This window comes from Malaclemys terrapin, chromosome 12 (genome assembly GCF_027887155.1).
Source record: "Malaclemys terrapin pileata isolate rMalTer1 chromosome 12, rMalTer1.hap1, whole genome shotgun sequence".
In the NCBI taxonomy this organism is placed as follows: domain Eukaryota; kingdom Metazoa; phylum Chordata; order Testudines; family Emydidae; genus Malaclemys; species Malaclemys terrapin.
Window position 1 is genome coordinate 4,301,544 of NC_071516.1, and position 26,139 is coordinate 4,327,682.

General features: G+C 42.3%; 1 protein-coding gene across 5 annotated transcripts; it reads left to right on the top strand.

Annotated features, from left to right (window-relative positions):
- TPD52L2 (TPD52 like 2) lies at positions 1 to 24,467 on the top strand. Of its 5 annotated transcripts, none has more exons than XM_054045292.1 (9): positions 1 to 129; positions 1,690 to 1,808; positions 3,074 to 3,222; positions 6,737 to 6,796; positions 12,242 to 12,343; positions 18,848 to 18,874; positions 19,802 to 19,843; positions 22,265 to 22,313; positions 22,638 to 24,467. In XM_054045292.1, the coding sequence occupies exons 1-9, from the start codon at positions 111 to 113 to the stop codon at positions 22,728 to 22,730; spliced, it is 660 nt and encodes a 219-aa protein (XP_053901267.1). In that variant the 5' UTR covers positions 1 to 110; the 3' UTR covers positions 22,731 to 24,467. The 5 variants fall into 5 exon arrangements, with proteins under 5 accessions (XP_053901267.1, XP_053901266.1, XP_053901268.1 ...); XM_054045291.1 differs by having other exon boundaries at positions 2 to 129; positions 1,663 to 1,808; XM_054045293.1 differs by lacking the exon at positions 6,737 to 6,796 and having other exon boundaries at positions 2 to 129; positions 1,663 to 1,808.
- The last annotated feature ends 1,672 nt before the right edge of the window (positions 24,468 to 26,139 follow it).

The following is a 26,139-nucleotide window of genomic DNA, read 5'->3' on the forward strand; positions in this document are numbered from 1 at the left end:
GATGACGTGTTCTGCCCGCGCCTCCCCGGAAGCGGGCGGGTGAGGGGTCGCGCGGCGGGTCGCGTTGTGGGCGGCGGCGGCGGCGGCGCAGGTCCGGGTCCGGGTCCGAGATGGAGAGCGCGAGCCAGGGTACTGCGCCGGGGCTGTCGCTGCGGTGGGTGGGTGGGTGCGAAGGGGCTCAGGGGGCCCAGCTCCGCCCCGGCCCGGGGGTGGGGGTGGGGCGGCCCGGCCGGGTGCTGCAGGGGCGGGGGGGGGCCCGGCTGAGCGGAGGCGGCGGCTGCTCTCAGGGTTAGAGGCTGGGCCGGGTCTCTCGGTGGGGCGGGCGGGCGGGGGGGGGCAGGTGCCCTGCCGCCGCCCTCTGCCCGGGTCAGGGTGCCTGGGCGCTGGCTGCGGAGGCCTGGCCTGGCTCCCCACCTGCCGTCTGGGGGGCGCTGAGTGAGGAAGGGCGGGACGCTCTCGTTCTCAGGGCTGCTCTGCCCGCAGCACGGTGCGCTGAGAAACTTGCAGCCGTGGTCCCTCGGGAGAGCCGCCGCCTCTCTAGGCAGTAGGGATAGGTGGAGAAGGCCCCTCTGGGGAAGCCCATCCCTGTGCATGGCTGAGGGAGGATGTGTCTGATAGTACCCTGAGTATGTTGTCTGGCCTTAGGCAGAAACCCAAGAGATACAATCTAGAAGATGGGTTTCAGAGTAGCCGCCGTGTTAGTCTGTATCCGCAAAAAGAACAGGCGTACTTGGGGCACGTTAGAGACTAAGCGAAAACTGATGCTCAAATACATTTGTTAGTCTCTAAGGTGCCCCAAGTACTCCTGTTCTTATCTAGAAGATACTAGATCGGAAGAATCAGAGCTGAACTCTGTTTGGAAGAGGAAATGTCTTAACTTCTACGATGTCTCATATATTTGAAAACTCCTCTGGAACTGGAGCCACGCCTATTTTTAATAGAATGAGAACTGGAGGATGAGGCTGTAAACAAATGTATTTGCAATTATAGGAATGAGGGCATCTGACTCCATTCTTTCACAGAATCAAACCATAATTATTATAATCTGTAGATACCGTGCTGCTCTAGAGCACACTTGCTGGGATGACTTCAGAGCTTTCTTGCTTCTGCAGTGCTAGTGGTATCATCTGTAGTGTAGTGCATGTAATTCACTAAACTAGTAGTTGAGGTCATGACACTTGTTAATTAAATGGAAGCTGTATTGTTGGCTTCCCTTATACACATTCTGTAAATGAGAGATGCACTTCAAGCTAGTTCAGGGGATGTACTGGCACAGATGTTCCCTGCAGGACAGTCTCTCTCTGAAGTGTTATAGGTTCCGATGGATTGCCCAGTTATATAGTTAACTTCCGATCCAGGTCTTATCACTCCTGTGTAGAGAGATGCACCTTGTTTACCCTGCCTTGTATATTAGCAATGCATGTGCTCAGTGATTAATGTGTTACTTTAGGCCAAGGAGCTGTTAAAATATTTTTGACTAGTACATTTTTTCTTCCGATACTTCTGAAAGATGCTATGTCTATTATTAGATGCGAACTTTCTCTTCCTCTTTTTTCTCCCCGGGACTCCCTCTGTATGTACTGTGGGGCACATCTGCTTGCATAACATGCTTTACTTGCTAGCGGCTTATTTTTTCCGCATTCTGCTTCTTGTCTGTGACAGATATCAACCTTAACTCTCCCAACAAAGGTCTGTTGTCAGATACCATGACAGACGTACCTGTGGATAATACTGCTAGTGCAAGGACCTCTGCACCTGAGGGGCTGACTGAGGCTGAGGAAGAGGAGTTAAGATCTGAGCTTGCCAAGGTAAAATGGCGCTACCATTTCTGTTTAGACTGTACCTCTCTATCTGTGAGAAGTAAGAGAGACAAGTGGTAATTTCATTTGCTATAAGAAAGCTTAAGGGATACTAAATGTTTTAGCCTTCAGCAATGGTGTAATGTTAGTCTCTCCTCTGGAATCTAAATCCATCATTCCGCTACTGAAGAATAAAAGTAACTACTAACTTTGTAGACTTTAACAATATGCTTTATTTCATGTTCCCCCTTCTGGTTTTGCTGCAGCAGTTAGCACCTTTATCAGAGTTTTCCTGACATCGAAGTTACAAGGAAAATGGTTTTCCACAAACTGAGGGTAAACAAAAAGCCATTTAATTTCAGGCTCCATTCAGAATGAGAAAACAGGTGGAGTATTGGGGAGAAACTACTCTTGAATTATGAGAATACGGAGTTCCTTTTAATGTTTTTTCCCATCATAGGCAATGGCTTTAGATCTAAAAGCTTTTAAGATATTGCGGGTTTGCAAATTTACATGCAAATAGGCAAATAATGAAGGTGACCTCTTTAAATGTCAGTCTATAACTTGCACCTGAAACAAAACAGGAAGTGAGAGCTACAGCTGTTTTCTTGTAGTTTCTGAACTCACTGTAGAAATCTATTCTGATTGTTTGACTTGAATGCAATTTCAGTAATGCAAAGCAGTCCAGATGTACTGCGTTGTGGCTTGTTAAGATTTGTTTCCTTCTGCCTCCACCTATTTTCTGACACTTACAGTTCTGATGACAAACAGGATTGAAACCAGAAAATAAGCCACAGAAATAGATGGATCTTAGCTTCGTAATAAAAACAAAGGAACAGAATTATAAAAATAAACCATTTTCCTTGTATGCAGGATTCTGCAGTTTTTCAGATCTGTTAATAGAATCTACTGTTAACGGAGGATCCAGCCCTAGAAAAGGCTTCTGTGATTTTTTTTGTGACATTAAGTGGCCAGTGGGGTTATTTTTCTGGAAATTTTCCTAACTTAACCTCAAATTTTTTTTTTACTGGTGGCATACTAAAGTTAATCTGTCTAAATCTTTTAAATCAAATTTAATTGGTGTCTGTGGAATTTAGATTTCATCTCACTTTTTTGTTAGCAGAGCTTCAGTGTATAAATATATCAGATTTATATTGAGGGAGCTGTGAAAAGTTATTGCCTACTTTTCTGTTTAGCCACTTTATTAAAAGTTGTGATCAAACTGAATTTCTGTAACTCTAAGGCATGCTTCTAACTGGGAACCTGTCTTGTAGGTGGAAGAGGAAATTGGTACCTTGCGTCAGGTATTGGCTGCCAAAGAGAAGCACTGTGGAGAACTGAAGAGAAAACTGGGTTTGACCACCTTTGATGGGCTGAAGCAGAACCTGTCGAAGAGCTGGCATGATGTCCAAGGCTCCAATGCGTAGGTGTTCCCTGTGCCATAGATTTCAAATATATATAAAAACACTCTGTAAAAAGCAGTTCCTTCCTCTGTAAAAAGTGAGGTTCCTCTGTGACTTTCTTAGTGGAGAGAGGATAAAGAAACTCACAATATTTGCTTGTCATAGTAAAATGTGACTACCAAGCAAAAAGTACCAGAAATCTAGCACTTGATTGTCTGGGAAATGATTTGGGTAAAGCATCTTCTAACTAGTGCATGTCATAGTTCAGAGGCTTGATAATTTGGAATGGTCCTGGAGTAAGTACTTTCTTTTTAAAGGTTGAAATGCTAACTATTATTCAGTGTTTGTAATGAAAACCAGAATGTTGGCTCAATGGGGATCTGTGTTCCATTGCTCAAGCTTAATGCTCTGAATTTCATATTTTAGCAGGGATTGGAATTAGTTTTATAGTGCATATGGCCCAGTGCATGTAATACTCAGTACAGCTCACCTGATGACACAGAGGTGAAGAGAAAGAAAGAAACTGTAATTGAGCTCTAAATCGTAATGCCACAACTGCCCCATTTATTTTATCCTAAATGGAATATCCCTCCTGTGAGCTCAAGTGAATCATTACTTAATCGTTTTTCTATTAGAGAAGTTGCAGAGATCTCGCCTTTATTAAACAGAACAGTCTAATCTCTTTATATTTTTACACCTCTTGGAGTGCCTCTCCTGCCGACATGCACTTTTGCTGGTTGAATTTGTTGGTTGGGGGTGTTGTTTTTTCTCTCTCTCTCTTCCCCCCCCCCCCCCCATCCCTGACCGACAAAAATGTTACCGACAAAAGTGATAGTGTAGACAAAGCCTCACTGTTCAGAGGGAAGGGCACAAGGTGTTTCTAATGTGTAGAAAACCACAGTTTGCTCAATCCCTGCTTCAGGTCACCAGGTTGAGTCCTATAGCTAGGGCCCCTACCAAATTCACGGTCCATTTTGGTCAATTTCACAGTCGAAGGATTTTAAAAATAATAAATTTCATGATTTCAGCTATTTAAACATGACATTTTACAGTATTGTAATTGTAGGTATCCTGACCTAAAAAGGAGTTGTGGGGGCTGCAAGGTTATTGTAGGGGGCCTTCCAGTATTGCTATCCTTACTTTTGCGCTGCTGCTGGCGCCGCGGCACACTGCCTTCAGAGCTGGGCAGCTGGAGAGCGGTGGCTGCTGGCCAGGAACCCAGCTCTAAAGACAGAGCAGCTGCCAGCAGCACAGAAGTAAGGATGGTATGGTATGGTATTGCCACCCTTACTTCTGCGGTGCTGCTGCCAGGGCGCTGCCTTCAGAGCTGGGCACTTAGCCAACAGCCGCCACTCTCCGGCCGCCCAGCTCTGAAGGCAACGCAGAAGTCAGGGTGGCAATACCGTGACACCCCTAAAATAACCTGGTGACCCCCTGCTTTAACTCCCCTTTTCGGTCAGGACCCCCCAATTTGAGAAACACTGGTCTCCTCTGTGAAAACTGAGTAGTATCGTGTAAAAGCACACACAAGACCAGATTTCATGGGGGGCGACCAGATTTCATGGTCCTTGACGTGTGTTTTGTGGTCATGAATTTAGTAGGGCTCTACCTATAGCAGACTGCACCCAGGAACAGAATGTAGTGAGGCACCTAAACTTCATGAAAAGGTGTGAGGTCATGGTTTAGACTGGCCAATGAGTCATTCCAGACTGCCAGTATCCCTGACTGGTACTATAGTGGTGAGACTGAGATTTTTTTTCCCTGTGTCCGGCAGTATGAAGCATATGCAAACAAGGTGAGTTAAGAGCACCGCCATTGACTGCCATAGGAGTATGATCAAGAGGGAAGGGAGGTGTTGCAAGCAAAGGAACGCTATCTAATATAAGTGTTCTCATGTTGACTATAATTAGAATCTGAACTGACTGACAATGCCATCATGTGGGGGAAGGACTTTCTTGCTCTACATCTTGCTACCCATTTCTTCTCCCCTCAGTCTCTGATCGTTGGCTGGTTTCAACATGTAACTTAAATCTCAGAAGTGTTGACTTCTCCTTATTAAATGTTCCCATTTTAAAATATGATTAATCACCAGATTTTTTTGTTTCTAGTTATATGAAAACATCTGAGAAACTTGGAGAATGGAATGAGAAAGTGACACAGTCTGAACTGTGAGTTCCTGTGGTCATCAGCATCACCTACTTGCTCCTCATTCTATTCTCCAATTTGTATTGCTCATTCTTTTAGGCATTAGGGATTGATCGTATGCTTGGGGCACAGTGAAGCCATGTTCAAAGCTCTTGCTTATTAACAAGGTACCTGACTTTCAACGGCTGCAGAGGTGATGGAAGCAAAAGATGTTGCTATCACCACTTTAGCTGTCTGTTGGAATTTTCCTTCAGCTATGGCAATCAGTTACCAGGCCACACTTTACATAAAATGAAGCATGAAATGTTAAGAATTACTGTTGCCTGTCAGCTAGCCCTTGTTAGGCAAAGTGTGAATGAAGTCCCATGCCGTATCAGAGTGAACCTTGCGTTTCCTGTTTTAAAGCTAATCTGTGCTTTCTCCCCTTCACTCCATAAAAATCATAGCAAACACTTTGGGGTCCAGCTGACTGACTCCATTCTTCTGGGCACAAAGGTAGACAAGATGATTGGATGTGTTCAGTGCTAGGAGGAATGAGGGCCAAACAAACTTGGGCATATATGTGTCAGCTACTGGTAACTGCTACCATGTTAGTGTGACTTTGACAATTTACAAATAAGGGCCTATTGTTAATCTGTTGGATGCCAATATAGGTTAGAATTCTGTGAATTTTAGTTGGTGTGGTGTTGAGTAGAACTTCAATTACTAGCAGACAGTAGTTATTACAATGCATTTCTTGTTACCTGGTCATCTGTCTTTAGAATATTTTCATTAGTTAGTATTAGGCATTCATTGATCTTAGTTCTAAAATAATGTAGGTTCTGCCATGTAGTAGAACTTCTAGCAATTGAGATCTTGTACGTTTTTTGGACTTATGTAATTTTCTGTTAAAGATGAGGAAATGGAGATGAAAGTTACATGACTTGCACAGGGTCATGCAAGGCAGTATCAGAGCTGGAAATAGAACTCCAATTCCTGGTTCCTATGCTCAGTCCTATACCAGGCTGCAGTGTAGTTGCTAAATAGAGAGTAGAGGGGAGGGAGTGGTTCCCCACAGGAGGCAAAGTGGGAGACTTTACAACTTTGTTTGAACTGGCCTGATAACTTCTGTACTCCTAGCTTAAATCTGTGCAATTTCTTTGGCCAGCCACCATTATCTGAATAAAGAGGAAACCTGGGCTTGGATGTTTGCCCACATCTAAAAGAACAAAGTGTTTTATAATTCTTTCCTCTAATAGCCATTCCCTCTCCTCCCCCCCACATCTATCACATGGGAATAGAACTTGTTTCCTTAAACATCTAGAGGCATTAGTGATGTGGATGGTCCAGGAAGGAGAGCATCTGTCTTGAAAGCATTGGCACCTTTTCTAATTTCCATTGTATTTGTAGATATCTTTCAGCCAGCAGCACACTGGAGGACTGGAATGAAAAATTAACCCAATCAGAAGCGTGAGTGTTTTAACCTTTAGCGTAAACCAACTTTCAAAAAAACACATTGTCACTAACACACTCTGCCCCAAGCTAACAATTTTCTGCTTTGACTAGTCCCATAAAGTACTACCGATAAAACCCTTTTATGTTTACCCAATAAATACACATTTCATATTCAAGTCACTGATGTGACTCCAACTGTGGTCAGTAGTGACATCTTTACCCGCCAACAGCTGTCTACTGACCTGGGAGAAATGAGTTGATTCATTCCAATTTTTGGTGGACAGGGTCCATATCACTCTGACCGTATTCAGAGTTGGCACTGGGTTTGTCAGTGTGACCTGACAAGCCATGAATTGAATAGACAGACTGAGCTATCTAATACCTAGATATGGTGAGGGAAAGTAATGGGTCATTGTGATGCAGCCTGCACTTTTTTCCTATTTGGTGTCTGATCTCAGAATCAATATGGCTTCAGTTTCCAAGGCAGTCAGTTTACCGTTTTAGAGCACCGAGTAAATGTTAAAAGTTTACGAACCCCACAGCTATTGTATTCTGCCCGTCAGTCTCAAATAGTCACTCTTCTGATGTTAAGCAATCCCTTCTTTGGGTGGAGGTTCCTCCTTTTCATGCTGTTTTTAGGGTGTTAGCACTGCTGCAGTAAAATCTAGGTCTAACCTGTGATCTTAACTCATGTTAAAGCAGATTGTTAAATCTCTCTTCTCAGGAATCCTAGTAGCTACTGTCTTCTAAAGATAAACTTTGCTTAGCTTGCATAATAGCCTTGCTGCCTGTCATAGTATGGCTAAAATTGCCTGCTTGCGTAGTAGCTTGACTGTGGGATTTCTTATATAATTTGTTTCCTTGTTTGGAGCTGGATTTTTGTTGTTGCTTACCTGACTGAATGAAGTCTTCTCTGGAGTAAATGCTACCAGTATATTATAAAAATTATTCCTAACCCTCAAACTGCTCATTAAATTTTTAATGCAGTCTCCATTTGTAATGGATTGTAGCTGAGTGGATTATGAGAGGCAGATAGGAGCTCCTTAATTTTCCAATTTTGCTTAGATAACGGCAAATGTAGGTTTAGGTCACTTGTAGCTGAACTCCCCCTTCTGTAAATCGTGGTATGGAATTCAGTTTCTTTTCTGGTAACTTGAATTATATTAACTGCTAGTATGTGTGTCAACATAAAGGTGGCTTCCTGTCACGAGAGCAAATGGAAGATGATTTTTATTGTGTAACACGGGGCGGGGGGGGGGAGGGGAGGGACATCAGAACTTACCAGAGTGTGGGGTTCTCAAGTAGACTACACTTGCATTATAAAATGAGAGTAAACCCTGGCTGTTTCGTTACTTGGTGACATTGAGCACTGTTCTTTAAACCCTAGTTATTACCTAAGTCAGTAGTATTTAATCAGAGTTCAGTCCATGGACGTGTTCTCATAGAATAAGAAACTTCCTGTTAGATCTGTTTCCTTGCAGTCTTTGATAATAAATTGCCAGAAAACAGCAGTAGGGAAGCCTGCCTATGTAGCTTGTTCAAGAGCTGTTTTTTTTTTTTTTACACCTAGAATAGTTTTTCATGCCAGTCTTCCTGCTTGGATTGGCACTAGAAAGAATGTTATCCAGCAGTTGGAATGCTAGCAAGCTAGACAATGTTGTTGTCATGTTGGTCACAGTATAGTAGAGAGATAAGGTGACAGAGGTAATATTTTTTTTATAAGACTAACTACTGTTGGTGAGAGACAAGTTTTTGCTTCTCTCTCCAGCCAAAGTTAGTCCAATTAAAAATATTACCTCATCTGCCTTGTCTCTCTCTAGCAAGCTAAACACAAATTTAAAATAAAGTGGGAAGGGATGAAAAGTGAAATTCCTAGGGCATTTTGGGAAACAAGTGCAGAATTCCCATTTCCTTGATCTAGGATTAAATAAATGCCAGTAGTCAGATTCAGGAAATACAAGGTTGTTTTTCCTGCCAGGTTTCTTGGGACTCTTCTGCTGAGTAAGTCATCTTCTGTTGTACCACTGCGTGAGCTGTTAGACAGCATAACTTACAAGCTTCCTGACTGAACTGAAAACAAATGCCTAACCTATGACACTTGTAGCGCTTTCGAAGAGAAATCCTTTGTGCATTGTTGAGAGGCTTCTCTTGGCTTCCAGTCCTTGATACAGAGCGTGGTTTGCCACCTAATCAAAGCATGTAATGTGGAGGGAGGGTAGAAGCTGGTGCAATTGCCCAATGTGTACAGGAGGTGGCTGGAGGAGATTGCAGAATCATTTAGTCAGATGAGAGAACTGTCGGTGTCAGATGTTCTGTGATTTCTGTTTTCTCTGTGTCTGACACTGGCAGCTGGATGAGAGCAAGCAAGAGGGAGGTGAGGCTAGTGGGAGAGGGGAGAATTTTATGGGTCTAGGTGTAGGCCTTTGCCATGTTGAAGGGATTTGTCCAAGTGGTGTGCAGTTCAAAAGTGCTCTTACTTCCTTGATACTCCCGGATACCTATCTGACATATGCAAAAACCACCTCTCTTCAGCAGCATATAGCATCAATTTGCAAGTCTGTTTTCAGGATCCGTACCTCACTACAGTTCATGCGTTTGGCTTGCAGATAGCAATAGTCTGATGTCTTCTCCCTTTTTAAGACCACTTGCATTCTGCATTAGCAATAACTTGCAGCTGCCTAGCAGAGTCAGTTGCATGAAACATATTGGACCAGTTCTTCAATACTTCTTGTTTTCTGGTCACTTCCAGGTACAACAATTTTTTTTATTTTGAAGTCCTGTATAGCTTGGGTTCTGGCTCTTTGAGAGACCTACTTCTCTTCTTCCCTTTGACCTCAGTTGTTAAGATCATCAAGGGCTCTCAAGGTAGTAGTCCCCATATTTAAATAACTGATTGGAGTGGGGGAGGGGTATGACAGCATACTTACTGAAGGGCCTTCCCTCTGTTCTAGAAATTGCTCCCCTCTCTGCTGATCTGACAGTGCCTGACTTTGACCTGTTTATAGTACAGTTCAAGGCCATCTTTCTCTGGCTTGTGTGAAGTGGGGTGGGGTGTAACTGGGCACATCTACCCTTTGAGCTGAGCTTGTAACTTCCAGCTCATGACATACCTGTACTAGCTCTGATCGCGCTAGTGCGCTAAAATTAGAGTGTAGCTGCAGCAGGAGGGGCCAGCTGCCCCGAATGCGTACCTAGCTTTTTGGACAGGCCCATACTCAGGATGGATAGCCCCTTGCACCTCTGTGGTTACACGCTATTTTTAGTGCTTGAGCTTGTTCAATGCTAGCACAGGTATTAGGCACCCAGCTCAGAGTGTAGACATGCCCTTATTTGAGTGAGGATGGAGTCTTGGTTGTCCCTAGTGGAGGCAGTCTACTTTAGTCATAATAAAGTTTAACAAACGACTTAAGGGTTAACAGTAAAAATGTTCCCATCACTAATTACACGCTGTTTACTCTTGCATTTCTGTCAACTTGGACAATGGAAACTAACGATGTCTCTAACTTTGGTTAGTTGGATCTACTTTCAGATTCCTAATGCTGCAGTGTTGGAACCCCAAACATTGTAGCATTACTTTAAAAAAGGAGTTTACATTTTAAACATGTGGAATACCCCATGTGCCCTCAATTTCATAAAAAATTAAATATGGGGCCAATTTAAGTTTGTGTAATATTGCATATGTGTCCACTGCCATAGTACTGGTCTTTATTAATATGTGCAACCTGCTGTCCTTACTTGCATTGGAGCCTGAGGCTTCTCAATTTATGGGCATTACTGGAGTACAAAAATTTATGTGTAGTGTGATTCAGTTCTTGTCACAGATCTGTTGGGTAGCACTACTGAACAGTGTGACAGCCTGCTCTGGGGAGATGCCCAGTACCCAGGAGGGATGGGGCCTGAATTCCTTGTATTCCAAGGAAGTTTTGACTCTGCAGGTCAGGTGTAAATTCATTAGCTGCAATATTGCCCGAAAGCCTGTTTTAAAGCTAACAGCATTCAATACCAATCTCTCACCCTTAAATCATATAATTACCACCATGTCTTACAAAACAAGTTGGGCTGTGGAGAAGGATCAGGAATGACACTGGAAGACCTGGATGTTAGACATCCAGTATCCTGCAGATTTTAAGTCTTTGTTATCTGAATTTGATGGGCATGAATTTGGCAAATGACTAGATTACACAATATGAATGGTCATTTTTGTTGGGACTGGGGGTGAGGAAATAAAGCTGATTCATTACTGAGCTTTGTGAAGTTCTAGGCATGTGCAGTAACTAGTGTAGTTGAGCCAAGAGGCCTGTTCACGTTATAGAATGTGGGTTGTTGGGCTTAAAAAAGCATAATTTCAGAGGACTTCTTGGAATCTGGCTCAAAGTGCCATTGTGTTATCTCCCACACTCCCATCTGGAGAGTGAGAGAGAGAAATAACTGTCAGCCTAAATTGTCTACTTGAACTTGTTGCTTCTTGCTTTGGTATTTGAGGGATGAGAGAGTAGTGGGTGACTCTTACATGTCCTGTTCCAAAATACTCTAGCACAGTTTATGTAAGAAGGATAACTTCAGACGTAAATACTCAGGTACCAGAAAACCCAGATTTAATTTACCCCAAATTTGGTGTTCCCTTGTTGGTGTATGTAGCTGATTGTTTTTTCTCACAAGTTGAAGTTGCTGTAGATATAGATGCTAATTGCCAACCCAAGAGTAGCTTGGGTAGGATGCAGTTGTGCAAGTTGTGCATGTATTTGTTCACCTGTGGTCCCAGAGCATGGCTTGAAATAAAAAGGCTTTGAAGTGCCTATTCTCTCCAACCCTCTTATGAACTTTTCAAGTATGTGTAAAATCAAACTCCTGTAGAGCTGTCCAAGACTTCATTTACCTGTGGTTAAAGGTAACTGATGGGAAACTTTTCTAGCTATTGGTTCTAAGCTGCAATTGCAAAGGTGATGCTCGCTCATTCTTGCAATTCTTATCTATTTCGTAACATGTCAGTATTACCAGTTTCTTCTTCCATCCTGAACTCTGCGACAAAAATGCTTTCTCCTCCCTCAGGGCTGAAAGTTTGTTTGAGAACAATTACTCAATACTGAAGGGGGCAATTTTTTTCTGAAAAGGAAGAGTGGGGAGCTGTAAGCACTTTAAAAATACCCCCAAACTGGAAATTTTGAAATGTTCACTGAAATATCCGCTAATCAGATTTAATGATTAGAGGAAACTAAAATATCAACATGGACTAAATGTGAAGAAATAAATCGACTTGCATTTTCTTGCTAAGATTCAAAGCCGTAAGTACACACGAGACCAGAATAGTAGCTTTCAGCCATGTCAGTGCAACCTGCTAACCTAGTGCCCCGCTCTCTTTGCCTTGGCATCTTTTCCAAAATGCTGGCAGGTGCTTCTCACTTGGCTGCTTGTAATATTTCCCCCTACTAACCTTCAGTTGTTCAACTTCTTTCTGTTTAGTTATAAGAAGACTCAGGAAACCCTGTCCCAGGCAGGACAGAAAACTTCAGCTGCCCTTTCCAACGTGGGCTCTGTTATCAGCAGGAAACTTGGTGACATGAGGTAAGAGCTCTGTTCCACTTTCACTGTAGCACTGGAGTCCAGGATTCCCACAGTGTTGAGGTTTGGGCATCTGGAATTCATGACTAGTTTTTTTTCCCATGTTTAGTTCTGTGCACTGCATGAATCTGATACAGCTATTTCATGTGACTCAGTATATGTCGCTCAGGTTTTAATACATATTTTTCTAAGCTATTTCTGGTAAGAGCTCCATTCTCAGGAATCCTTTCTTCATCATTTCCCCCAGCAGTGTTCTTAGAGGTCTGTCTTTGGTGATAACTCTTATCGCTTTAATTTTCAACACTTCCCAGAACATATAAATATGTTAACATAAACATAAAATTCTCTTGTTCCACAAATTGATAAAATATTGTAGTCCCCCCCCCCCCCCCCCCCATACCGGGAAGAAGTACCATATTGTTCCACTGCAGCTCATTCATCCTGTTTTGAATAGTGGTGTTGAAAAGATTTGAGGGGAGCCCCTTTTTGTTCTTCTGCAGGAAGATGGAACTCTATTTTAACACCAGCATAAAAAGTGAGAAAATGGAGTCTAGCTCTTTGGCTCCATCAGAGATGTAGAGAACCTCAAGGTGGAGAAAACTGAACATGTAATATTATGCAACGAAAATAATGTGCATCAGTTCTCTGATGTATGGAAAGTTAATATTCCTTGCTGATGGGCACAACTACCTAGCACAGTGGGGAATGGGTATTGTGGGGAACGGGGGTTTAATAAGGGAAGTGACTCAGTCCAGGTGTTTGTTACTAATATGGACTAGAACTTTTCCTTTCCATGTTCAGTGACTACAGAGGCTTATAAACCCACTAATCTGGTGAAAGGGAACAGGAGGAATTGTTTAAAGATCTAGAATCAATGTAATTTATCCCAAATTCTTATATCTTTAGATGTAAAAGCTAATATTAGGCTGGGTCTACACTACCTGCCTGAATCGGCAGGTAGAAATCGACCTCCCGGGGATCGATTTATGGGACATGACAATCGATCCCCGAATCGACGCTCTTACTCCACCAGCGGAGGTGGGAGTAAGCGCCATCGACGGGAAGCAGCAGAGGTCGATTTTGCCGCCGTCCTCACAGCGGGGTAAGTCGGCTGCGATACGTCGAATTCAGCTACGCTATTCACGTAGCTGAATTTGCGTATCTTAAATCGACTCCCCCCTGTAGTGTAGATGTAGCCTTAGATTATTGCATAGGTTTTAGAGACTTGTATTAGCTACTGTACCAGGAAGGCTGCTAATGTCTCACTGTGTAGCGGAGGAGGTAGCTCCCTGGGACAGCAGAAGGTGGCTTTAGAAACGATGGATAAGCCAGTGTTATATTAGCCATTGGAGCACAAAACCAACTATATTTTGGCTGTCTTACACTTCGATATAGCAGATATTTAACCTCATAAATATCTCTAGTGACTTGAGGTTGCTATAATCAATGAAATAATGCAAGTTAGGAAATTAGGCATTCCCAGGCATTCTTGTGCGATCAACTCAGGGTTTCAGTAAGCACCATCTAGTATTGGTTTGACCTAATTTTGAGGGCAGGAAGTATCCGTCAATACAACACCTATCTCAAAGGGATACTGACAAAGTAATTTAATTTCTTTATGAATTTCTTCTACTGAGCTATGAAAATGTGGTGATTCACTTTCTGCTAAATCTTTTCTAGCATTTCATTTGGCGTGGATGGCTAAACTAGTCAATTTCTAGTTCTCTTGTACTAGCCCAATGCTTTTTGGGTTCATAGCTTTGCAAAGGGAAGTTCCAAGTTAAAACAGTCTTCACTGAACTAAGAGAACTCCTAGGCAACTTAAGTTGACGATATCTCTGAGGGCTGGTTTTCACTACCTGCCCGGATCGGCGGTAGAAAATCGATTTCTCCGGGATCGATTTATCGCGTCTCGGGACGCGATAATCGATCCCTGAATCGACGCGCATACTCCACCAGCCCAGGTAGGAGTAAGTGCCGTCGATAGGGGAGCCGCGTCGGTCGATTTGCCGCCGTCCTCACAGCGGGGTAAGTCGGATCAGATACATCGAATTCAGCTACGCTATTTGTGTAGCTGAATTTGCGTATCTGAAATTGATCCCCCTCTCCCTCCCCGTAGTGTAGACATAGCCTCAGATGCCTCAGAGGTAGTGTTCAGATCTGTATAAGATTTAGCCTTCCCTGCAGGTTCAAGGTCAGCTTAGAACTAGGGTTCAGACTGGTTTTAAAAAAAATCCTCTAGATTTTAGCCACACTTTAACTGAAAAATTATCCATTTGGCTTTGGGTGTGGTGCTTGCTCTGATCTAAGTGCTCATATTGCACCCATCAGTATGGTATCTAACAGGGAAACCAAACCATAAGGGCAGATTTGTGTGAGTGGTTCAAATGGAAATAATTCAAAGGTCTTCAGATGAACAATTGCAGTTTTAGCTCATCTCTAAATATTATTATTGCCTGTGCTTGAGTATTAGTTGCCTTGGTCTTCTGTGATCATATTTAGTCCAGAACCTTCAAGCAAAACTAGTATCTAGTAATTGTAGAGTGTAATCCCCTCTGGGAAGGAAGGGGGAAAAGAGTCTCAGGATGACTTCAGCCATTCTTAAACTCCGTTACGTGTGTATTAGTCCTAAGGGAGTTAAATGGTGCATTTTTTGTAAAGCTGTACTTTGCATACAGGTTCAGTGCAAAAGCATTGTGATCATGGTGTTTGCACTAAGGTGTTAGAACAGCAGAAACCCACTTACTCCATTCTGTGCCAGAACTATCTTGCATGGGCCAAACGTAATGGGGAAAGAAGATCTGTTAGAAGTCTTCCAGACAGTTAATGACAGTGTTCAGAAAAGATATTCTGTAAATTACAGTATTTAACTTTTTCTCTAGAGTTTTTTGCAGGATATCAACTCTTCCCTAGACTCTGCATACATAGCTGCCTAATTTATTAAAATAGTCAACTTTTTTGGTTAAAAAAAAAAATCTTTAAACATGACATTTGATAAAATTCAGATTGGGCAGTTTCTTCATCACAGCTCTCATTCTTCCCAGAGATTCTCCTTTTCCTCTGTGGCTTGGAATACCTAGGTGGTAAGCATTTGATGTAATCTCTGATCACATAGTACTGGATAATCCGAATTTACTCACTGAGTTGTACGTAGCAGATATTGGTGCACATTTTCAGTAGCACCCAGGTTATGTGAATTGGGCAGAGAATTAGTCCAGTTTCTAACCTTTCTAGTGTGCATTTGACTCCTCTTCCCTACTAATGACCCAGCAATTTGTATAAATCTTTTCTTTCTCCCATTTATTTTAAGGCAGTAGCAGACTGAAATGGGCAAAATATGGTTCCTTTTGCCAATGTCATAAGTGCATAGTAAATGTGGGGATCTACCTACCAAACATGCAGCTGTGGCAAAAGTGTGAATTCTGTGTCCTGTAAGCCCAATCACTTCACAGTCTGATTGGGAGCATTTGTGCTGCCGCTAACCTGCCATGACTAAACCATGCACAAATATTGTTTGTTCAGCAATGTGAACTTGTTAGTTCTCAATTTAACTCTGTAACCTTAAATTTCCTAAAGCAATGCCAGTGTGTCCATATCAAAATATATAGGCTGTGTAGTATGAATTCAGCAAAAAAAAAGTGAATAGAAAAAGGTACACGTTAATTGTAATTTACATAGAAGAAACTCCTGAATTTCCTGTCTAAACATGCAGCACTAATGTGAAAACACCCTACATTAATGCAATTAACACTTTCTTCTTGGAAGACAAAGTGGTGGGTCTGTGGGCAGCTTCTCTGTCGGAAATATATAACATCAGTCACAGCATTACTAAATAACTCAGTGGGATTTGCTGTGGATTTATGGCCCTATAGTGGAAAACAAATGAAAGTAACCTTTGCTTCTTTCCCATGAAGATTTAATAACACTACACACACAACAGAGGAAGACTGGAAGTAAACCTATATTGCTCTCTGTCTATACTTCTCTGCTGTCTTAAAGGGAAAAAAAATCCTGAGACTTTCAATACAGATTCAATTGATATTTTTGGAGCAAAGTCTTCAGCAGCAACATTCCCTCCAAATAGAACTGTAAACTGTTGGTGGTTGTGATGTGATCAGAGATTACAGTGAGTGAGGTTGGTTTCTTGTAGTGAGCAGTTTTCCTCTGAATGGGTGAGATGTTACTTGTTTTCAATGAATCTCAGTGCTAGCCTTTAACTGTAATTGCTTGTTAGAATGCTCCTGGGGCTTTATCTCTGATTGTCCATTCAGCCTGCATTTTTATAAGAAAAGGATCCAGACATTTATTTTCCCATCTGCCACAAGGGTTGAGATAACAGAAGGGGACACTGCAGACTGTTTGTCAGCCTTAGTTAGCTGCTGAAAAATGCTAGGAAGGGGGTAATGACAACATAAATGTGCAGATTGGTTGGTCACGATTCCCTTGTAAAACACACTGCCACTATAGAATCAAAATAACTTGTGTTGGGAAACATCTTCAGCACGTCAGTTAGTTGCCATGCATGGCTGGAGTGTCTGAAATGTAATAGCTTTAGAATTCATCATGTTCAATAGTTAACCTCTGGTACTTGAAGTTGTCTATGATTAAGAGGACTGATGCTGTTCGTTACTCTGCTACATCTTCTCCAGCCGCCTAACCTCTGAGACTAGTCCAGGGGTTCTCAAACTGGGGGTCAGGACCCATCAGGGAGTCGTGAGGTTATTACCTGGGGAGGTCGTGAACTGCCAGCCACCACCCCAAACCCCGCTTTGCCTCCAGTATTTATAATGGTGTTAAATATATAAAAAAGTGTTTTTAATTTATAAGGGGGGTTGCACTCAGAGGCTCACTAGGTGAAAGGGGTCACCAATACAGAAGTTTGAGAACCACTGGACTAGTCCATATGGTGGCTAGCTTAACTAATGCAACTGGGTGTTCTGCAAGTCCTGTGCAGCGTTGCTATTAAAGCTACAAAAGTCTTAGCCAGTTTAGCTTTCTCTGTTATCTCGGCATTCTCCGTTGATGCAGGTCTCAGGCATTCTTGCTTTACAGCATTTTACTGTAGTGTATGATTTCAGTAAGCTAATCTTAATGGAATGCCCTCTTCATCATTAGAAAGGACAACTTTCAGAATGTATATTTTCTAATATACATTTCATGTCAATGTTTGAAGGAGTCTGCTACTGTAGCTACTACTACAAGCATATTGATGGTTAAATATTATTTTGAGCTGATGATGACTGGCTGCAGGACAGCTCCTGACTTTATGTAATCTGGAGACATTTTATCAAAGAAGGAAAAGGGCTACAAAAAGCACCAATAGATCTTCAAAAGTTCAGTGTCAGGTGCTAAACAGGCTGAGCCGTGCTTGTGGTAATACATACAGTGTTGGGAGTGGTGCATGTTTGTGTATATTGTCCAAGTTGTTAATCTTTTTACAGGAACGAGTTGTAGAAACTCTCCCTTTCAAACATACAAATAGACAATGTTTTCGCTCTGGCTCTGTCTGTTGAAGAGATGGCCTTAATATATGTTGGGGGCAAAACCACAAAGCACGACTAACTTCTTGGGCTTTGGTGTAATCGGCGCCCCTTGTTCTCCGTGGAAAGTTTTATCTTAAGCGTGTGGCGAGACTACTTAGTTTCTACTGCACCGCACTGCTGCAAAGATGAAGCTCTGGCAGCTACATTTAAATAATATAAAATAGAAAGAGAAATCAGAGTAGCTGCAGTGTTGTTTCTTTGTAAATTCATTTTATGCCATCTCCATGTTCTCATCCTGCCTTAGACTCTTTTGTATTGGCAACATGTAACCATTGTAGAAGCTGTCACGGGCCTCGATGGGATAGTTTAGTCTTGGTGGGTGGAGTAGTGACATGGCACCCAAGCATGGGTGGAAGGCAGTTTGGGGTGTGACATAAATTATAGTAAGGATGAACAGTTTTTGTTATCATGCCCTCACTAGCCATGTCTGCAGACTCAGGAAGAAAACAGTGCCTTGGCTTTCATTTGTTTCCTGTAAGGAGTATTCACAATAGCACTTTTAAATGAAAGCTTAGCGTGTGGCCGGTGTAGGGGGAAGAGGTGGGTTTTCCAGTGTTTGCTAACCCTTGGTAATATCCAGGTGTGAACAACATGTGGGTTAAAACCTTTTTCTAATGAAGACAAGGCTTGAGCGTGTGAACACAGCTCTGTGGCAGGGATTAGATTCAATAGTGCTGGAATACGCAGTACCCTGGCTGTAACTTCTTACTGCAGACGCTACCATTATTGATCTTTGCACAACTTCATACCTCAGTTCACATAATATAAGATCATAGGATAAAAAATGTCTTGGGCAGCTTTCTTAATGCCTCTTGAGGCAGATTTTGTTGTAGATAGGTGGGCTTGCTATCTAAGGCATTTGTGTGCAAGACTTATGGGCAGCTAAGCGGAGCAGTCAGTTGGACACTGGGGCCTAACTAACATTTCACTTTTCTTTCCTGCTGCTGCCGATGGGTTCTTCCAGGGCTCATCCCTTCTCGCATTCCTTTAGGTAAGACGCTTTTCGGGGTACTAAAAGAGGCTTACTTATTTTTTTGCTAATCTTTCCAGGGGACGCTGCAGACCGTGGCCCATCTGCACTGCTAATACAGATTAGTTAGGGAACTTGGTTGCAACAGATGCCTCTGGACTGGCCTTACAATGAGATTGCAATTAGTCGGGAGGGTTGAACATAAATAATTGTAGTGCTGTCATTGAGTCCCTTGACTTGGTCATATTTGTAGTGTAGATGGGGCTGTAGGCAATTTACAGCAGCTTTTTTATTTGAAAGCTGACAGCTCAGTGCGGTTCCATGCTCAGGCTCACTGCATGCATCTTGTACCTCTCCCTGTTACTCCTAAATTCTGGGAGTATCCTGCCTGTTAAAATTAAACCCTGATTAACAGAGTAACTTGGTACAAGAAAGCCAGTCATGGACCTTCTCAGTTCTTTTGTTTTTGTGTGGGCTGCCTATGCAACGTCTCTTCTCTCTGAAATAAAAATAATCTAGTCCTGGATCTTGGGCCAGATGCCTTTTCTTGATGCTCTTGGACATAGCGTGGTGTTGAAAAAGCTTTTCCTAAATTAAACTTTTCAGTGGGAGGTTTGGCTCTTTGTACTGACATAAGCAAATCTGTCAGCAGTAGAAGCACAAAGCCTCTAAACACCATTCACTCTGCCCATATCTTGCATTCTTCAGTTAGAGATACTCAGGCTAACTATCCTATAATTACAAAACTAGTTTGGGCTGCAGCGTGTCAAAGGGCAGGGGAGAGGGGATTTTGTGGCTTACTTCTATTGTCTCAGCTATTTACAGCAGCCTTAATGTTGTTGGGAACAGTAAGTGTTTGGAAATCGTGCAAGACCTAAACACACATGCTGTCAATGTCTGTTTGAATTGTCTAACTCTTCCTTTTCCACTTTTAATGCTTCCGAGTAGCAGTTATTCCATTCGCCATTCGATAAGTATGCCAGCTATGAGGTAACATAGCAAATGTCTATAAAAGTGGGAGGGTGGGAGGCGTAGTTAATTCCAACCCACTTCTAGGGACTTTAAATTCAACTTTCATTTTGGGTATTGGGACTGTTTCCTTCAGTTGACCTCTAATGTGCATTGTGCGGTAATGTCTCCTGCAGCCCCACTAGTTCAGGGCTTTGAGGCCTGTTGCATAGGTTTATTAGTGGCTATGTTAGACTCTCTCCTAATGAGGACTCAAGTGAAGTGTTGTAACCCTGCCAAAACTCAAATTGCAATTTTATTATTTTCAAAGGTCCCTACAGAGAATTATTATCCTTTTGTTAGAATTTCAATACAGTTGTAACTAGTAGTGCAGATGACATCTCTCTGACCTCCTGCTGTATTCCTGGTTTACAAGCTAATGGTCCAGCAAGCCAAAATACCCTGACTTTTGCAGTAGAACAATGTCTTCCTTATGTGGTAAAATCATAACAGTGTAGAGCTCGAAGGGACCTCGAAAGGTCACCTAATCCATCCCTCTGTGCTAAGACAGGACTAGGTATATGTACACCATCGCTGACAGGTGTTTACACAACCTCCCCACGTAACCTCTTCCAGAATATAACTACCCTTATGATCATTAGCTACTGAAGAAATTATAAACTGATTAAGAAGTTTGGCTTTTCTTTACAATAAAATGTTTAATTGGAAACTCTGGTTTTAACATGTAAAAAAAATGTTCTTAGTCCTCCTTTGCATGAGTTTACTTTTGATTGGGACAGTATAATTTCCCTGAACAGAAATGTGCCTTTGTCTTCATCTTCATAGGAGTTAGCAGTACAAATCCTTTCCACACTTAAGTAATCTCTACAAAGTTGAGAAGCTTAATCCTGTAGTTTACAAATCAAAATTATTCTTAAAGCTGCTCATTTTCTAGTAAAAACTTTAGCTATACTTCAGAATTGAGCAGAATCTGGTATAAACTGTAATCCCCATTCCAACACATGGGGATGAATGAACTGTATGATGGGAGTAGAGCTTTGGTTGTACTCGCACCTCTTGTGTTTCTGGCAAACTAAAACAGTTAAGTTTGTTGTATGGGTGCAAATGTTCAAAATGAGTCTTATGTGCAAATATGTCTAGGAACAGGAACTGAATTCTGTTCTTATGTGAATGTTCTTGCTAGAAGAGCTTGCACACTGCAGTCCATCGAGGGAACAATTCCACGTGATATGTGCTAAATCATAACTCTTCAATACAGACTACTACTCCTGAAACATTTGTGATTGTTCAGTAAGCAGAAAGGCTAAATTTATCAAACAGTGGATTAAAATTAATTGCTCACCTCTAAGGTTCAGTTCTCATACCACAGGACACAAATCTCTCCCACTGACATAAGTGACTACTTCTGTCATGTGGTCAGAGAATAGAGTCCCAGGTATTCTCGTTGGGTTATAACTCTTAATGTTCCGTTCATCTCTTGCACTCCGAAGGAAGCCCTTCCTTTTCAGTCTAATAGTAGGTAATGGAGAAAGCTGAATGACTTTTTTCAGGCCTGTTGAAAATGTTCAGCTTCCCCTTTGGACTAAAAACATGGCTTTCTTACATAAACAAGAAACCAGTCCTTTGTTTGAGGCTTTCCCCTCCTACCTAATCTGTAATCCATTGACTCATAACGGAACTCAGCCTGCCTTTTAGGTTTTTAGCTTGAGTGGCCTGTATTCAAATAATGGGAAAAATATAATGTGGTATAAATATCTGCCTTGCAGACCTTGCTGTATGGCATGTCTAATGCAGTTCATAGACTCATAGACTTTAAGGTCAGAAGGGACCATTATGATCATCTGGTCTGACCCCCTGCATGCTGCAGGCCACAAAACCCTTCCCTGGACTCTGCCGTTGAAGTCCCCAATCCTGTGTTTTAGTGACTTCAATCGGCAGAGACCCTCCTGCTAGCGATCCCTGCCCCATGCTGCGGAGGAAGGCGAAAAACCTCCAGAGGCTCAGCCAATTTACCCTGGAGGAAAATTCCTTCCTGACCCCAAATATGGCGATCAGTAAGACCCCGAGCATGTAGGCAAGAGTCTCTAGTCTGACCCCTGTTGGCCATTATACTATTTACGTACCATTGCTTAGTTTTCCTTGGCTACTATATTTTACCATTAAACCATTCCCTCCATAAACTTATCTAATTTAATCTTAAAACTAGACAGGTCCGTCGCCTAGTTGGCTAGTTAGAGATAGTGAATCCTAACTTGCAGGGAGATGGCGAGATGACCGGAGTGATAACTGCCTTGGGTGTGTTGTGGGTGGTGGTGCTCTTGCATTTGAATGGCTAATGAACTTTCACAGGCTTGATATTCTCAGCCTGTTCAATTCAAACTAAAAACCAGTTGCTCCAGTAGCTTACCCCTTTTGACTTGACATTGCCTTTTTTCCTTTAAGGAACTCTACGACCTTCAAGTCATTTGAAGACCGAGTTGGAACCATAAAGGTAACTGTCTGTTCTCCTGTTGTTAAACTCCCACTTATATCCATGCTAAGCAAATCCCCATGCAAGAGAGTCTGTGTGAAACTAGCTTAAAACTGTCAAAGGGGCACTAGTGCTTACAGAGAACTTCAGGGGAAAATGGCACTTCGGAGCCCCTGTTCTTAAGAATGTGCAGTCTCTAAGGCTAATAATTGGTAATAGATTATGGGGGGAGAATAACTACTGTATGTCAGTACACCCCTTGGAGACGTGGTAACTGTTTGCACTGAGGACACAAGACCAGTGTCATTCTCTTGTCATCTTCAACAATTTTTCTTCCTTTTGCAGTCCAAAGTGGTGGGCGGCAGGGAGAACAGCACTGACCCCCAGTCCCCCACAGGATCTGGCGACAAGCCCCCCCAGGACAACGCTCCTTTCTAATCCCTTGGTGTGGCTTTTTGCACGGCTGTGCACAACTGCAGGAGCCCCACTAGTTCTTCACAACAGCAACAGCGTGCAAATAAAGGAAGGGGGCAGTTCCCATTCTGAAGAGAAGTATTCATACATCCATACACAGACATTGCTGCTGGAGTCAAGTAAAATAAAAACAATGTTTTGTACACAAATATTTTACACTAAAGTTTGTAGATGAAATGTATCACTGTGCTGTCCTTTTGGGAGAGCAGGTAAAATGGAGTTTACTCAGCCTAGTCCAGAAATAGAATTTCTTATGCCAAACGTGCATTTCTCACTCCATGATAAGCTGCTTGAGTAGGCAAGATTGTTTCTTTAGGCAGGGTGGGAAGAGCAAATATGGAAGAAGCCAACTGCCTGGGAAACACAAATCTTCAATTTCTGGCGACAGCCCTCTGTTCTAAATTATTTATGAAGAGAAGTAGTTCCTAGTCTCCCATCACTGCTCTCTCCCACTACCACAGAGGTGCAGGGCCAGAGCGGCATTGAAAATCTTCTCTCTCGTTAATATGGGAATGGAGTAAACAGTCATTTTCTCTGGGCTCCCAAAAAGGAAACTGTATAGCAGCTGCCTAGTTGTTACACTAACGCTCTAGCTTTAACAGAACTAAAATCTTTATTTTTAAATGTAATGAACTTCCAAAATAAAAGCTAAGTGAGAGCTTTAGCATCATATAGGGAAATAATACCTTGGACTCTGAAGCTGAATCGCAAGCCTTACATCACCTTATGCTTTATTTGTTTATAATCTTTTTATATAGAGAGAAGTGTGCAGGTTACAAAGTTGGGGTTGGAGCACTGGAGTTGTGCATCATACAATAGTAGCAGCATGCCTATGTGCCAGTTATTGTGTTCATTTCAATGTGCACTCTGTTGCCTGAGTGTATACAACTTGCTTCTCTGTTCTTGGGTGTATGCCTTCGTCGTCCTTTAAGGAAGAAGCTCTGAAGGCAGATTAGGAAAGGACAAAGCTCTGTCTCTAGCAATGTGGGCACTGTACTGGAGAATCCTGTCTCTACCCTGCCATTGTGAAGGTGGTTCAGTTTGGAGGGTCCTAAATATGATAGTACATTCTCTTGACTAATATCTCCACCCATATTTACAGTACGTGCAGAGAATCCTGGAGACTAACTTATTCCTCAAGTGTCTGGATATTTTGCTATTCTGCTGTCCAGCACTATCACTCAGGAGCCATAGAATGAAAGGTTACCCTGTGGTGGCCTGATCTTATTCTAGGCAAAGGTGCCTCCACATAAAAACCTAGAGTGAGCAATTCTGTGCCTTAGAGGCTAAGTGGGACTTACTCAGGTCTTTAGGTTTGCTTACATACATATCAAAGTAGTTTCTCTGGTTTGAGTTTCTCTAGGATAAAATTTTTTTTTGCCCTCTAGAGAAGCAAGTTTTGACATTTGAATTTGCTGATCATAAACCTCAATAACCACCCTTGTTCCCACATTTTGCAGGTGTTGGGGGGGATGCATACTATGAAAAATTAGAAGGCAGATGTGATAGGAAATAGGTGGAGTGTAGAGTGTCATTTACCAGGTTTTATTGTTTGTGGCTGAAATTACCCTCAATGTGGGGGAAACAGTGTCAGTTAAATGCGGGACTGCTGGAGGGTAGATATTGAACTGTTTCTCTCTACAGGTGAATATTGAGGAAATTTGTCAATAAAGCTTTCCACTGGGAAACAAATTAAGTGAATTTTTGGTCCTGCATTTATACTTGGAAATCTAAATGAGTAAGTGCAAAGGGTACGAACCCATCAAGGGCATTATCCAACTAGCAGAGTAATTTTGGGAGGGAGATGTAAGCTGGTGACTTTTGTGTAATGCATGCCATTCTGGCCACTAGAAGCTTCTGTATGTGTTATGCTTCAGCTGATGAACTGGTACCTCTTGTCTAGTACTTCACTATAACAGCCACTAGCAAACATCAGTTGACACACACAGTATGCTCCCAGGAACTTTTTATGCAAAACTGACTGAAGGGGGGAATAGGGGAACTTGCACGCAGCTTAAAATTGGAGGAGCTGGCCCCCCGTCAAGTGGAGAGACTGGAGCCAAAAGGAACTTAGTGGAATGGTATGAGCTGACAATTTCGTTAGGCAATGAATGAGCAGAAAAGAGGTCAGTACATGGTATCATCTGAGGCACAGAGCAGAACATATTTTCTACACGAAGGAAAGTAGGTACCAAAGCAGGAAAAAACCATTCTAGTACAACTCCCTTGGGAAACCTTGGGCCGAGTTTTGGGAAGAGAAAAGGTGCAGGAGCATTGAAGGATGCTAGTGCTGCATTAAAAATAACATATGTAAAAATTATCAATGCCTGTCTACTTTTCCTGTCTACTGTACCCCTTTCAGGAGTCTGATTTCTTGCATACCCCCACGTTTCACCTCACTTGAAAATTGTTTGCTTAGAAAATCAGACATCAAAATACAAAAGTGTCACAGCACACTGTTACTGAAAAATTGTGTACTTTCTCATTTTCCATACAATTATAAAATAAATCAATTGTACTTACTTTTTTTAGTGCATAGTATATAGAGCAGTATAAACAAGTCACTGTCTGTTTGTACTGACTTTGCTAGTGCTTTTTATGTAGCCTGTTATAAAACTAGGCAAATATCTAGATGAGTTGATGTACCCCCTGCAAGACGTCTGTGTACCCCTGGTTGAGAACCACTGCTGAAGGCGATGCTGGCAAGGGGTTAAAAAGCTGTAGGTCAAAAACCAACTCTGAGGGGACTGAGCCCCAGGCTAGTTCTTCAGAAAGGTCAGATCACGCTCATACCCTTGCATACCCTTGCATACTGCCTTCAGTTGTATGTGGGTGTTCCTTCATTCCCTCTGGGAATAGTATCCGAGGGGTAGCCGTGTTAGTCTGGATCTGTAAAAAGCAACAGAGTCCTGTGGCACCTTATAGACTAACAGACGTATTGGAGCATAAGCTTTCGTGGGTGAATACCTACTGCGTCAGATGCAAGTGGGTATTCACCTATGAAAGCTTATGCTTCAATACATCTGTTAGTCTTAAAGGTGCCACAGGACTCTTGGTTGCCTCTGGGAATAGCTTAGAAAACGGGGGAGGTTTATTTAAACTTTCTCTTCCTGTTCTCCCCACTGGAATGAGCCAGCGTAACCAAGTTAACCTACTGTACACCCCACTGCCTAAAAAGCCCCTCATTTTAATTCTTAAACAGCTCGGTCTTGAATGAAAACATTCCATGCCAGTGGGCTTCTAGGGCTGTGGCACTGTCATTGCATGGAGAGTGTCAGTTGTTTCTCATTCTAGCCACTGATTCATCACGGCTGTCCATCTCATTGAACTGCTCGTATTGGGAATTGATCTCAAATACATCACTCTGCTAGAA

Coding starts and splice junctions, on each gene's coding strand:
- TPD52L2 (XM_054045291.1), top strand. Junction 1,809..3,073: donor TAAGATCTGAGCTTGCCAAG/GTAAAATGGCGC, acceptor CCTGTCTTGTAG/GTGGAAGAGGAAATTGGTAC. Junction 19,844..22,264: donor ATAAGTATGCCAGCTATGAG/GTAACATAGCAA, acceptor TTTTCCTTTAAG/GAACTCTACGACCTTCAAGT.